The sequence below is a fragment of the Rhizophagus irregularis genome, chromosome 6 (genome assembly GCF_026210795.1).
Source record: "Rhizophagus irregularis chromosome 6, complete sequence".
Taxonomy (NCBI): Eukaryota; Fungi; Glomeromycota; class Glomeromycetes; order Glomerales; family Glomeraceae; genus Rhizophagus; species Rhizophagus irregularis.
The window spans coordinates 2176877-2191141 of record NC_089434.1 but is presented as its reverse complement, the minus strand read 5'-3'; the positions used below and the strand labels follow the sequence as shown (position 1 = coordinate 2191141).

Here is a 14265-nt window from a genome sequence, read left to right as displayed (position 1 = left end):
ATGATGTACAAGATTTTTTTTATGATTTTTTTAAGAAATGTACGCAAAATATTTAATCAGAATATAATTGTTTTATTTTTAAATATGATATATTGATGATTTTGTTTTTTAAAAAAAAAATTGATTTTTTTAAAATTCAATAGAATGTGCTAATAATAAATTGTTTTATTTTTAAATATGATATATTGATATTTATATTTAAAACAATTAAACATATACATGATTTTCAATTATTTTTAATTGAAATCAAACTAAGATTTTTTTTATTTTTTGATTTAATCATATTTATATTTAAATAATCCATACACTGGTCGAAATCAAAACTTTTGACCGTTAAAAGCTTTCGGCATAATTTTTGCCGATTGGTCATGTGATTCGTCACATTTTTTGACCAATGGCAAAAATCGGTAAAATCAATCACAAATCAACTAATACTGATTGTTAAACGAAAACTCATTCAGTCTTTTGGTGAAAAATCAACCTATACCGATTATTATACGAAAAATTGCTCTTTTAAGATCATTCAGTAAAATTATACTGATTGGTCATATAAATCAACACAATTTTGCCAAATTTGCCAAACGGTAAAAATCAATAACTAATTGGCAATAATTCAGCAAATCAGTTGGTAAATGACTGAAAAAATCAGATGATCCAGATCAACATTTTACGGGTCTTTTTAAAATAAACACCGGTCAAATGATGACAAATAGGGGACCAATAAGATGGAAATCAGGTTACCTGATTTCCATCTTATTGGTCCCCTATTTTTTTTGTTTATTATCAATCGGGAGAATCCTGATTGCTACCAAAAAATGGCGCAATAAGAGTACATTAGAGTTCCAATCGGGATATTCAAATAGAGTACAATCAGATATTTAAATAGAGTACAATCGGGTTACAATAGGCCATTTACTATTTGACATATCAGTATACCGATTGTTAACTTTTCAACCAATAAAAAATCTTCCGATTGCCATACATTTTTATTTTAAATTTACGGTTTTATTAATTATATTTTGGTTAGTTTACTAAATACGATTATATATTAATTATTAAAATTATAAAAATCGGTTTTACAGAAATAAATTTATTGCTAAATTATTATTATATAATTGAATCATCCCACCGATTTACTACTATTACTACTATCGTATTCTTCTGAAACAAGACTTACACTTCTCTTTTTCCTTTTTTTCCTATTGTCCACTTCTTCATCCTGCTCTTTTTCCTGATCTTCGTTTCTTTCTCCGCCGGTTGCATCATCATTTTCCTGGCTTTTATTGTCATTTTCCTGGCTTTTATTGTCATTTTCCTGGCTTTTATTGTCATTTTCCTGGCTTTTATTGTCATTTTCCTGGCTTTTATTGTCATCTTCCTGGCTTTTATCATCGTCTTCCTGGCTTTTATATTATCATCGTCTTCTTGGATTTTATCATCGTCTTCTTGGATTTTATCGTCGTCTTCCTGGCTTTTATCGTTCTCTACCTCTTCGCGATTAGCACTATATTTTTCCACTAAATGTTTCAACGATCCTTTGTAACTGATTTTTGCCCATTTGGGGGCATTAACGGGTGCACTGTTCTCATTAGGAGCGTATTCGGTATCATACATCTGTTTTCTTACACGTCGAGCATTTGATGCCGCATTATTGACGTAATTTCGTAAAAAAGAGTGTAGCTATAAAAAAAAAAAAAGAATAAAAATACGAATTATTATGCACCGATTGGTAAAAATTATTCGAATATTTACGGTAGCTGATCTCCATTTGAGATCCCGTATGATGATCTTTCGCTTATTAGGGTTATCGCTATCGGTCTCCGATACCTCCAGACTGTGGTATCAATTATCAGTCTGAAGAGGCTGGAGCTCGTTGGTGTGGAACTTATTTATCAATTGATCTTTAATTTTTTTAACTTGTCGATAGTTTTATTTTGTCTTTCCTGCTTCTAAATAATTAATAGAAAATTATAAGATAAGGTAATATAAAAACAACGATTTAATATTTACATCACTTCGTCTTGAATTTGCATGCTTTCTTCTTTTTTCGAGATCTTTCCAATTGGCATCCTTCTCGCTATTGAGTAGTAGCTCTTTCTGGTGATGATGTCTCTCATGCACGATATACTTAATCACACCGTCGGATACAGAGAATATATTCTTATTGATCATTTTTTGTACTACCAGAATTATGTTATTTTGGACTAACTTCCGCTGACTATCAAAAGTTTTCCTAGTATTTAATGCTTTGTCTTCCAGAAGTCAGTCCATAATTCCGGCAATTTCATTCTAATCGTAAGAATATCAACTGATTAGCAAACAATCAGGAAAATTAAACTGAACTAAAAAAAAAAATAGTTACCCTTAAAGCAGTTCTTAGATCCCGATCCATTTCCTCGTAATAAAGAAACGACGAATTTGAGGATGAAAATGAGGAGGATGGGGATGGGAATGGAGATGGAGATGGGGATGAGGATGAGGATAACGATGATGATGACGATGAGGATGGAGGCGGGGCACTTTTTGATGATCTGGCAACTCCATATTCTTTTGATGATCCAACAACTCCATATTCTTTTGATGATCCGACAATTCCATAAGCTTGGATATATCAGTTCTTTTTTGGTGATCGGGATACGTATTGGCACTTTTCTGGAGAATCTGAGGTTTCTACTCCCGACCAGTCAATAATTATATCTTTCGGATTTGCTGCTTTTTGTTTACCTTTCGTTATTTTCTTGATCAACTGACTCAATTCTTCAACCTGCTCCTGGAACGCTAAAAAAGAAAAATTGTGATAAAATTGATAAAATTTGATAATCTTATTATAATATACTTATAATATATACATTAATAACATACCGGTTTGATCATTATCGCTCTCATCCTGTTGAATCAGATCATCGTCGTTATCGTCAACTAAATCAATTACACTGGACTTTTGGCCTTTTTGGCCTTTCATTAGTTCTGATTGACGTCTTTTTGTTCGTTTTTCTTTATCGAGTACTTTAAATTCATAATCATTAGGTGATATAATAAATTCGGGCATGATTACATAAGTATATTGAAATATACCAATATTTCTTTCTTCGTCTTCAACAAAGTCGATTAAAGTGGGCTTTTGTTTTTTCGTTGGTTTAATATTAGGTATTGATCGCTAATAAATTGAGAAATTAAAGAATCTGATGAAAATCAAATAAATTAAATTACCATTGTTTGTCCATTTATTTCTTTAAAACCGTTTTATTGGTCTTTCACACTTTAGCTTCAGGTTTTTCGCTATCGGAGGATTCTATATCTGAGTGGTACCATTTTCCAGATTTTTCTTCTTTTAATGTTTTTTATGTTTTTTATGTTTTTAGTCATATTTAATTATAATATTTCAGTAAGAATATGTTTCAGTAAATTTACGGATAAAAAAATATAGGGTTATGTTACAAAAATCGGTAACAAGCGAGAAGAAAAAGTTGAGTCTAAATTAGCTCATATATATATTCCCGATAGTTTATTTTAGCTTAAATAGACTGATTTAATTAACTGTTACTATTATTATATTTAAAAAAAAAAATAAACTGATTTAATTAACCGTTGCAATTAATATTAAAAATAGTAGCGATAGTGATTTTCTCACAATTTCTCCAATTTATACGTTCATACGATTAATTGATACATAAAATTCATTTGTTCAATCATGATTGATATTATTATTTTTTAATTAATTGCAATAAGATAACTGATTGATATATTATTTTTAAGAATTTATTTAATCAACTAAATGAAATAAGCTAACTGATTGATATGGAAATTTTAAGTATTTATTTAATCAACTAAATGAAATAAATTAATTGATTGATATGGAAATTTTAAGAATTTATTTAATCAACTAAATGAAATAAGTTAACTGATTGAGAACTAATTACGATGAATTTTATAAACAAACTTCAAAGTTATTAAATCAGGTTATTTAAATTTAAAATAAAATTGGGTTGGTAAATATTTATATCAAACCAAATATGCCAAGACCAAGAAAATATCGTGTTAATAGAGATCGTTCGAAAGTTACTAAAAGTGGTCCTAAAACTAGAAATTTGGTTGAATGTAAATGTTTATTGTTTTGCGGAGGTAGTAAATTGGTGGATCCTGGATCTCAGAACATTTGAGAGACATCGCAAAGAAATAGAACAACTCCAAGCCATCACTACTGGATCTCAAGCTTCTCGATCAAGAGGAACCGGCAAAAAACATAACATTTCTAAAGAAAGAAAAAAAAGCAATTCTAGCAACAGTTCTAAAGAAAGAAAAAAAAGAAGAACTAGAGTCGTTGAGAATTTATCAGATACCGATGATGATGAAGAATCAGAACGAAATGATGATGAAGAATCAGAACGAAACGATGATGGTGAATCAGAACAAAACGATGGTGAAGAATCAGAACGAAATGATGATGATGAAAATGATAATGAAATTGATAATAAGCCGATTGATGGACTGAAAAGACGAAAACGCCACAATAAGTTTCGTGATATAAATCTTGAACAACCTACTAAACTGGAACCAGTTCAACTTGAAGATAAAGTACCGAGCGATGATGATGGAGCTTCTACTACAGATGAGGACGATATTCCGATTGAAGAATTTACCGCTCCCGATTTTAATGATCTTGAGTCAGACCATAAATATTTTAACACGAACATTAATTTTAATGATTCGTGGATACTTCTGTGGATATTCAAATACCAAGCGAGATTTCGTATTCCGGATGTTGCTATTGAGTCATTTATTAAGTTTTTCAGGATGGTATTATTGGATACTGATCGAACACGTTTTGAAAATTTGCCTACAAGTTTTTATATAGCAAAAAAACTTTTAGGAATTAATAAACGAAATAGAACATGTGCGGTATGTCCTGAATGCAACACTCTGTATAAAATATCAGAAATTTTGCCAGGAAATCCACAAAATGAGACAAATACCGGATTCCAATGCACTCATGTGGAATTTCCTAACCATCCTATGCGTAATAAAAGGCGGATATGTGGAACAGAATTAACTAATAAAGTCTCGGTAGTTAATGGATTTGTCTGAAGACCCAGAATGTTATATCCGATACCATCATTGAAAAAGCAATTGACTGTGATGTATCAACGCCCAGGCTTTGAAGAATCACTTCAGAAATGGACAAATCGGAGAAATGAACCAGGTTTATACACTGATATTTACGATGGAGATGTATGGAAAAGCTTTCCATCTTCGGCAAACTAACCGGATCTTTCGATTTTTTATAAATGAGATGGCCGATTCTAATCTTGGGATCATGATTAATTTAGACTGGTTCCAGCCATTTAATTCGTTAGCTTACAGTTCTGGTGTTATCTATGGGGTCATATGTAATCTTTCCTGTGATATTAGATTTAAATGAGAAAACATGCTATATCTTGGACTTCTCCCAGGACCGGAAGAAGTAAAATTACACAAGATTAATCATTTTCTTAGTCCAATTGTCGATGAATTGTTAGAATTCTGGGATGGCGTCAATCTACCATCTGGTAAAAGAATTTGGATGGCCGTAATTTGCTGCAGCAATGACATACCAGCTGCTAGAAAATTATGTGGACATATTTCGGCACTGGTCGGTTGTCATCGATGCTACAAAACAGCCAATAGCAGCAGAAGAAGGTTTAATTTTGGTGGGTTTGACGATATAGATGATTGGTACATTTCCAGAGATCCAAATGAGCATCGACAAAATGCCGAACTTTGGAGACAGTGCAGAACTCAGGAAGAAAGAAAAAAACATGTTTCCGACACTCACGTGTGGTGGTCAGAAATGCTAAGATTGCCTTATTTCAACCTGATAAGACATCTTATTGTCGATCCAATGCACTGTTTATTCCTGGAGATTGCTTATTGGATCGTAAAGAAATTATGGATAGATAGCGGAAAAATCACTAAAAAGGACCTTGAATTAATGGAAAGAAGAGCAAAAGCTCTTAAAGTACCAGCAGATATCAGAAGGATTCCGTATAAAATAGCAACTGGGGAAAGGTTTTCTGGATTTACAGCCGATCAATGGAAATCGTTTATTTTAATTTACGCGACTCTATTGATGTGATATCTCCTAGATACTTCCGATCGTGAAATATTAGCAAATTTTGTAAGAGCTTGCTCTTTGCTTGTCTATCGAATTATCACCACCAATGCATTGCGTGAAGCTCATTGCTTCAAGTAGCTCGTTTAATTGAAACATATTACGGAAAAGAGATGATAACTCCAAACATCCATTTATCACTCCATATTGTCGATTGTTGCCATGATTATGGCCCATTATATTCTTTCTGGTGTTACTCGTTTGAAAGAATGAACGGATTATTAGGTAAATATATATATAAATCGGTATAAGTTATCGGTATAAGTTAAATTTAATAAATGGTATAAATGAATTAATTTATTTATCATCTTGCTGTAGGTTCTTTTCCAAATAGTAAGCGAGCTATTGAACTAGAATTGATGTGAATCATCACGCAAAATTCACGGCTAAATTGCCTAATATCCGCCCAATCGGATAATCCAAAATTGATGGAAGCATTATCTCTGGTACAAAATAAGCCAACTACTGGAAGTTTAGCGGTTTACGATGGGTTCGATTTTGCTGAACTTTACCGATTTATGCGAACCTTTCATCAAAATATTGACGTTACAATTACCGGTTGTGAAGAATTTTCCAGAGAAATAATTACCCAAAAAAGCAAGTATCGTTACCAGATACTATATATGAACTTCTGATAAAATATTACAATGAAACATACAATAGGGATTTTGTATCAATTGCCGAATTTGTTTCAAATAATTTGACATTAAGCAATTCTGAAAATCAACCAATTGTTATATCGCCCAATGTGCCTCAATTCGGTCGTATTAGGATTGCTACTGAAATCTTTGGATCTGCACTTGCACCTCGATATCAAAGAAGTTCATATGTCACAAGCAAGTTTATACAAGATGATGAATCTGTCGATATTTTTCCCGGACAAGTGCAATTTATTTTTAGCACACAGTTCCGCTTCCAACCGGTGCAAAGACATATCAACTTGCTTTTATAAAATGGTATATGTAGAGCAGGGAAAAAACAAGATTTCATTGCAGAATCGACAATCGGGATGATAAAAGCTGTAATATTGAATTGTGGAAAGATTATTTTCACGAATTATCAAGAGATTGTATTATACCGATTCATAATATATATAGCCGATTTTTACCTTGTAAATTTACAATAGGCAACCAAAAACTGATTACTTATATGGCAGTCATACCTATCAATAGACAATTTCATTTGTAATAATGTTATGATTAGTTTTAAATCGGTAAATTCATATTTCTAGTAATACTGATTAATAAATTTAGTTTCAATATAATTAAAACATTGTTTATAAATTTATAAATTATAAAATTGGTAATTTTAAATTTAAACTAAACAATAGTTATCAATCGGGTAATAACCTGATTGGTACCTGATCGAAAGTTTACACCAATTTCTAACTATTGAACAAATTAAATGACTATTTAAAAAAAAGTGACCAATCGGGATGGTACCCGATTGGTCAGCTTTCTACCTGTGTCACAAAATTTTTATCATGCTATTTGCAGTGATTTTAATATGAATCTGGAGAAATATTACCCTGTATTTTTGCACCAACCTCAGGTTGCTGCTAAACGTATTCACAGATTATTTCATTATTTGCTTTCTCATAATTATGAGGATTGCACCCCTTTTAATTTATCCGGTACCTTAGGTACTTATCACCATTTGGATACTATTACCCGCATTGATTTTGTTTGGTCTTGTCCACTCCTTCGTCAATATATGTTAACAGCATCTATTTTTGATGCTCATGATTTACACATTTCTGACCACAACCCTATTATTACATATTTTGATGCTTTATTATTATCAGATGCTATTAAATCTGCACAAGCTCGTCAACTTGGTCATAATACTCGACGTGTTTTTAAATATGATTCTACTTCTACTGAACAGTGGACTGCTTTTGCTGATGATTTGGATAAATTATGTCCAATTGATCCACTTGTTTTTGACGCTTGGCCTCTCAATCAGAAGTGTGAATATCTTCATTTTAGGATTATCAAAGCCGCTAATTCCACATTGCCTTCAGTTACTGTGGGCAATATTTATATTCCAAAGAAGCCTAAAGACTTGGAAAGTTTATGCCAGTCTTATAGATTTTTGTCTAAAGTGGCTAAGACTATCCGTTTCCTTCATAGGACCCTTACCTTATACTCTATGCATTATGAAACCAAGTGGTCTTCATATTATATACGTCTTAACAATATATTATCTCTTTATAAACAAACTTTTGTTACGCCTATTATTCTTCCTTCTATTCTTCGAGATGAAAGATTTGATGATTTTGCTAAATTGCTTCAAATGTTAGAAAATATGACTTTGCTTTTGCAAAGCTTACTTTTGCTCAAAGAGAAAGAATTTCAAGCTTCCTCTATTCAAGCTAAAATTGATGCTCGGAATGACAATTTCACCAATGATATTTCCACCTTTATTGATTCTGCTTTGTCACGGACTAGACAGAGAATCGTCCTTGATCGTGTTTTTATTGATCATTCAACACACTCTACTTTGTTGACTTCTCCAGATGCCATTGATCAAGAGGTTATTGGACATTTTCAAAATTTTGTTCCAATTACTTCCACTCCTCCTTTTTCCATACAGGATTTACCTGAACGATGGTCTAATGCTTATGCGCCACTTGCTGATGTCTCTCCAGATATTTTTGATTCGCTTATGGATCCTCCTACCCTTGACGAATGGTCTTCAACAATTTCCTTCATGCCTAATAATGATAAAGCCCCAGGACCCTCTATGATCTCATATGAGATGTTAAAACACCTAGGTCCTTCTGCTTCTGCTCTGCTTTTCAACTTAATTTGCGCCTGTTTATCAGACGCAAATATTCCAGATTTATGGAGACAAGCTACTGTCTTTCCTATTCCCAAACCGCACGAATGGAAATGCCAACTTAAAAATACACGTCCTATTACTTTATTGGAGGTAATTCGCAAGGCCTTGGTTAAGCTTTTTTACAATCGTCTCGCAGTTCTGCTTGCCTCCCACCATGTTCTTCAAGGTGGTAATTTTGCAGGTTTACCTGAAGGTTCCTGCCGTAATCTTATTATTACTCTGGAATCCATCATCCATGACTCAGTCATTACTAAACAACCCTTATGGATCCTCTCTCAAGACATCTCGAAAGCATTTGATTCTGTAGATTTATTCATGCTGCGTTTTGCTCTTCAACGCTTACGCCTACCACAAAATGCTATTCAATTCTTACTCTCTTTATTTATGTCACGTTCTAATCGTGTTATTACTGCACATGGCCCTACTCCGCCATATAGAGTTAGAATTGGAATAGACCAAGGTGAAGTTATCTCTCCGCTTTTATGGGTTATTTATTTAGACCCTTTGCTTACAACTCTCAAAAATGAGAAGAAAGACTCTTATCGTTTGGTTTCTCCAATGGCTTCTTATGCTGTTTTATCAAATTCTTGCTCTCTTGATGTTCTAGAAATTAATAATTTGGTGTTTATGGATGATTCTACTTTGATCTCTTCTTCTAAAGAAGGAATGGAACATATGTTGTTTATTACTGAAGAATTTTATTGTTTAAACAATACTTCAACCAACCATAATAAATATGTCTTAGCCACCAATGCAGTTGCCGCTTCTCGAGATTTATCTCCTATAGCCTTTAATTTAATGACTTCGTCACTTAACATTACTCCCAACATTACTGTTACTCCTATCCCTATGTCTTCATCTTTCCGTTTTTTGGGAGTTTGGTTTAATATTAACAGCTCTAGGAATTTTATCTGACAACAACTTAAACGAGAATGTACTTCTTTTTCTGCAACTCTTCACCCTGCAAAATTGACTGTTCAACAAGTGGTATATCTTTATAATACTATTCTGATTCCGAAATTGGATTATCGAATGCAAGTCACGCATTTATCTGAGGCTGAATGCTCCACTATTACTTCTTCAGTTCGTGCCTTGATTAAACACAAGGCTAAATTATCACGTACTGTTCCTAATGTGGTGTTAAATTTATCTCTAGCTCTGGGTTTGATCAATTTATTTTCATTTCAACAACAGAGTCATTTTACTAATTTATTTTTATTAGCAAATTCTTTTTCCCTTTTTATGAAATCTCTTTTTAATTATAGGTTGCGGTTTATTCAATTTTATTGTTTAATTACTATTTCTCCTTTGATAATTGAAGACTGGTCTTATTGGTCTTCTCTCAATATTTTTAAACAAGATTATATCGCTAATACTTTAGCCTCCCTGATCACCACTCCCTTCCATTTGTCACGCGCTAATTTGTCACTTGTGCCTGATTTAACTTATCCTAATGGTCATATTCCGATATATCAATGCCTATCTCTGGATATGTTCAAGACCAATTTGACTCGACTTCGACGACGTGGTTTATTTTATTTGTCGCAACTTTTATCACCCCAGGGAACTCATCTGCTCTCTTGGTCTGTTATTTATACTAACTCTACTCAAAAACGTGGTAATGCCTGTGTACCTAATTGTATACATGCCACCCAAATTATTTTGGACTGCCGTAATTATAAGTAAAATCCCAAATTCAATTATAGCATCCCAAATTATTTTGGCACTTTACATAGTAAATTATATATAAACCGAATGAATTATGGCATCCCAAATTATAATTATAGCATCCAAAAATAATTTGGGCAGCATGTATACCTAATTGGTACAAGAATCTCTCTTTTAATGTTACCATCCTGAATCAACCTGGTTTATTGCAAGAGCGATTTATGACTGAACAACGCCCTGTGAGCCAGCTTGCAAAAGAACTTGCTCCTTGTACTTTTCCTCTTGGTTATAAGAAGAATTGGATTATCACGATGAATGATGATGGCCTTCCTATATTCGGTAAACAGATTCAGATCCAACCCAAGCATTCCACTTGTACTATTGTACATTGGACTTCAGACTGCTTATCTTGTCCAAGCGACTTGATTACTCTACAACCTTGTCCTGGCTGCAACTTGAATATAAATAAATCTTCCTACTCAAAGAAATCTGTTGCTACTAGCTCTGTGTCTTGCTCCTATTCGGCCTATCTTCGTCACTCATGGATTTTACCTATGAAGAAATCATCTATTACGAGTCACACATTCTGTTTATCTGCCATAGTGTCATGGGTGAAATCATGGATTTTGTTACTTCAAACTGTATCCTCTCAGTTCGCTCAGTACTTGCTGCTGATACTCCCAATATTTCCATTGATACCATTTACATGGCTCCATCTGTTCCTCCTTTGCTCACGGCTGGCAATGTTGCTACATCATCATCGGTTGTGCCTTCTTCAGACTCACATTATATTTTTTACACTGATGGTTCTTTTATTAATTTAGGATCTAAAGATGTCTCTATGGGTTGGAGCTGGGTTCAAATTGTCAAAGATTCTGGCTTTCTTAATTCTATTGCCACTTACAAATGCGGTATCATTCACGATTGGCCTTCTTCTTTACGTGCTGAAGTTGCTGCTATTTATGCTGCTTTATCAGCCTCTCCTGCAAATTCTGTTGTTTATATCTACACAGATTCACAATCTTCTATTGAGAGTTTGAAACATTGTTTCTTATTTGATTACTCAGATTCCCGTCTTTATTATAAGACCACCAATTTTGAACTTTGGGCTATTATTCAAAAGCTGATTGTTGATAAAAATCTTTCAGTTCTGCCTTTCAAAGTTAAAGCTCACTCAAATTTTTATTGGAATGACTTTGCTGATTCTCTTGCCAATACTGCCCATACATCTGAAGACGCTGTTCTTATCTCCCGTCTTGATCTCGCTGCAGTTCATGATTATATTTTGAATTATGATGACGTGATCTGTAAATCCAACCTAAGACATCTGTTTAAACAATATCACCAAATGTTGTATATGAAAGACCTTTTAGAGCTTTCTTGCTTCTGTTTTATTTCTCTCCTTACGGATTCATCTCAATATATGGTTGATTGGGCTCTTACCTGGCATACATTAATGTTCCAACCTAAATTTGATAATTCTTTCACCAAGGAGAATGTCTCTAGACATCACACTCTAAAATTTCAACTTTTCCTGGAAGATTTACCCACTTTGGAATCATTGAAAAGGACACGACCTGATTTATACGTAGAGATTTTAACCTATCGCTCTTGTGAAGATCACTTAGAAGATTTTATACACTTATTTTTGTGCAAAAAGCGTCATACTAAATTACATTAACTTCTAACCTCGTACCTTCACCACCTTACCCAAAAACTTAAAGAAGCGGGAGATAATGCCAGTTGTGATTATTCTTTTCAATTTGATAGAATTACCTCCCTCCCTTGTTGGACTTTTTCGTCTAGTAACTGGTCCTCATATAGTCTGGTCTGTGGTTGTTTGCCTACTGCCTTTCTGGAAACTTTTGAAAATTTAGGTATATCTCGCCTCACTGCCATAAATGTGGTTGCCGCCATACATAACAATTTTATCAACAAATTTCGTAAACGAATTTTGAATTCGCGTTCGTATGATAAAGGATTATGGAAACATGTGATAAACATTACTTCAAAACTTAAACAATCTCCAAGGCCTAAAGGTTTGTCCAAATCTTCTTATTTACCATACTCGTCTTTACCACCTCCGACCCATGTTAATTCACGTGACTCTGGAACCGATTGGTTAAAAAACTCGATGCGATATAGATTATCTTGGTTTGATCATATTTCGGGTTTTATGGATCATCTAACGGTGCTACTTAATAACCGCTTTTGTAGGATGGAGTGTCAATTTTAATAGTGGGCGCGTTATTCGTTATTATGTTAGCATAGTTGCTTCTACTTTAGTTGGAATATATTAAGGGAGGAGATCTGGAAAGTGTTAGTATTAGCGATTTTTCTTTTGAATTTTCTTTTAATTTTAATTTCTTTCTAGGAGACTATATAGCTTTATTTTTAGTTAGTTTTTATTTTATTTTCTTTTTCTTATATGTAATTTTGTAAAGTTTGATAAATAATTAATAAAGATAAAGGCTGCTATACCATGTTTGCCCGAAAGTGTGACTTAGGGATCATCATACTTTCTCTCCCGTTAGGCTCTGCCCATTTTTTTCCAAAAAGATATGGATGAAAAATATGAGGATTTTTTGCCTTGAGTGATAGTAAAAAGACTTTTCGACGTTATATGAAGTTATTACCGAGATTTTTAGTTTTGCTCAAACTCCTTACAGCTTATATTGAGTTAGGACCGTTATCATGAGTTTTGGAGTTACCAATAATAATGTAAGATGGCAGTTCCATACGAACGTTCCCCTGGGCTTTCTGAAAGGTTAAAAAGTAGTGCGTCTTAGTTCCTACGCCTTTAAAGTCTAACTGGCCAAGTGGTTCGCAGGCTGGACCGTTATTTCTTGAAAGGAGCTTTTGACCAATGTATTTCTTGCTAGTTGATGTTGTTAATGGGAGTTTTAGTCTTCTAAAATAAGGAGACGGAGTTGAGATGTATGTTTGGTGTTTTTTACTCAGGTTTTTCTCATTGCACTTCGAGTTTTCCTGAGGTTTATGTTTTTATTTTTGCTTTTTGTTTTTCTTGGTCACTTTTTTTGGTGTAACCTTATTTTCTTTGGGTGGGGGGATACTGGAAAATTTGATCGTCATGGTAGCTTGGTATTACAATTTCAAAATCAATGATCACTCGGGTGATAAGAAAGGTAACAGGTTGAGTACCGCAGTTTTTGTAGTATGCCGATTAAGGTGGTCACATGTTGAACTATCATTGGATTGACTTATCTAGGTAGATCTTAGGCCAAAGGATCATTCGCAATGAGGTGGGTGTCCTCCGTTAGGGATCGTTTGAAATGGCATGACACTAAAAAATTCCCCTAGCAGCTGCCTACACGACACTAAAAAGTTCCCTGCAGTTTGGTTTGTTATTCATAGTATGTAGTCAAATAGGGAAAATTGAATTTTGTGTATTTTTAATAGCGCTAATAGTATTTGGCATTAGGATTCTTCAATCTTTAAATGTAACGGGGGTCTCGCTGGATACGTATAGTATAGTCGATTCTACCGGGTTTGAGATATAATTTGGGGGTAGCCATAGTTATTTATATAGAGAGGATGTTGGGTTTATAATCTTGCATTTTTCTTTATGTATTTTTCTCAGAAGA

The 14265-nt window shown here is 33.5% G+C and overlaps 2 protein-coding genes across 2 annotated transcripts; one reads left to right on the top strand and one right to left on the bottom strand.

The window, feature by feature from the left end:
- Window positions 1-1120: 1120 nt before the first annotated feature.
- On the bottom strand, window positions 1121-3312 carry OCT59_026207 (uncharacterized protein; the record flags this gene model as incomplete). The annotated part of the gene is made up of 9 exons (XM_066143019.1): window positions 1121-1399; window positions 1489-1680; window positions 1753-1834; window positions 1918-1949; window positions 2011-2127; window positions 2363-2601; window positions 2725-2778; window positions 2863-3157; window positions 3310-3312. The coding sequence occupies 9 exons, from the start codon at window positions 3310-3312 to the stop codon at window positions 1121-1123; spliced, it is 1293 nt and encodes a 430-aa protein (XP_065992579.1).
- Window positions 3313-4013: 701 nt separating this feature from the next.
- OCT59_026206 (uncharacterized protein) lies at window positions 4014-5085 on the top strand (the record flags this gene model as incomplete). The annotated part of the gene is made up of 2 exons (XM_066143018.1): window positions 4014-4122; window positions 4181-5085. 2 exons carry the CDS (start codon window positions 4014-4016, stop codon window positions 5083-5085), a joined length of 1014 nt encoding a protein of 337 aa, XP_065992578.1.
- Between the last annotated feature and the right edge of the window lie 9180 nt (window positions 5086-14265).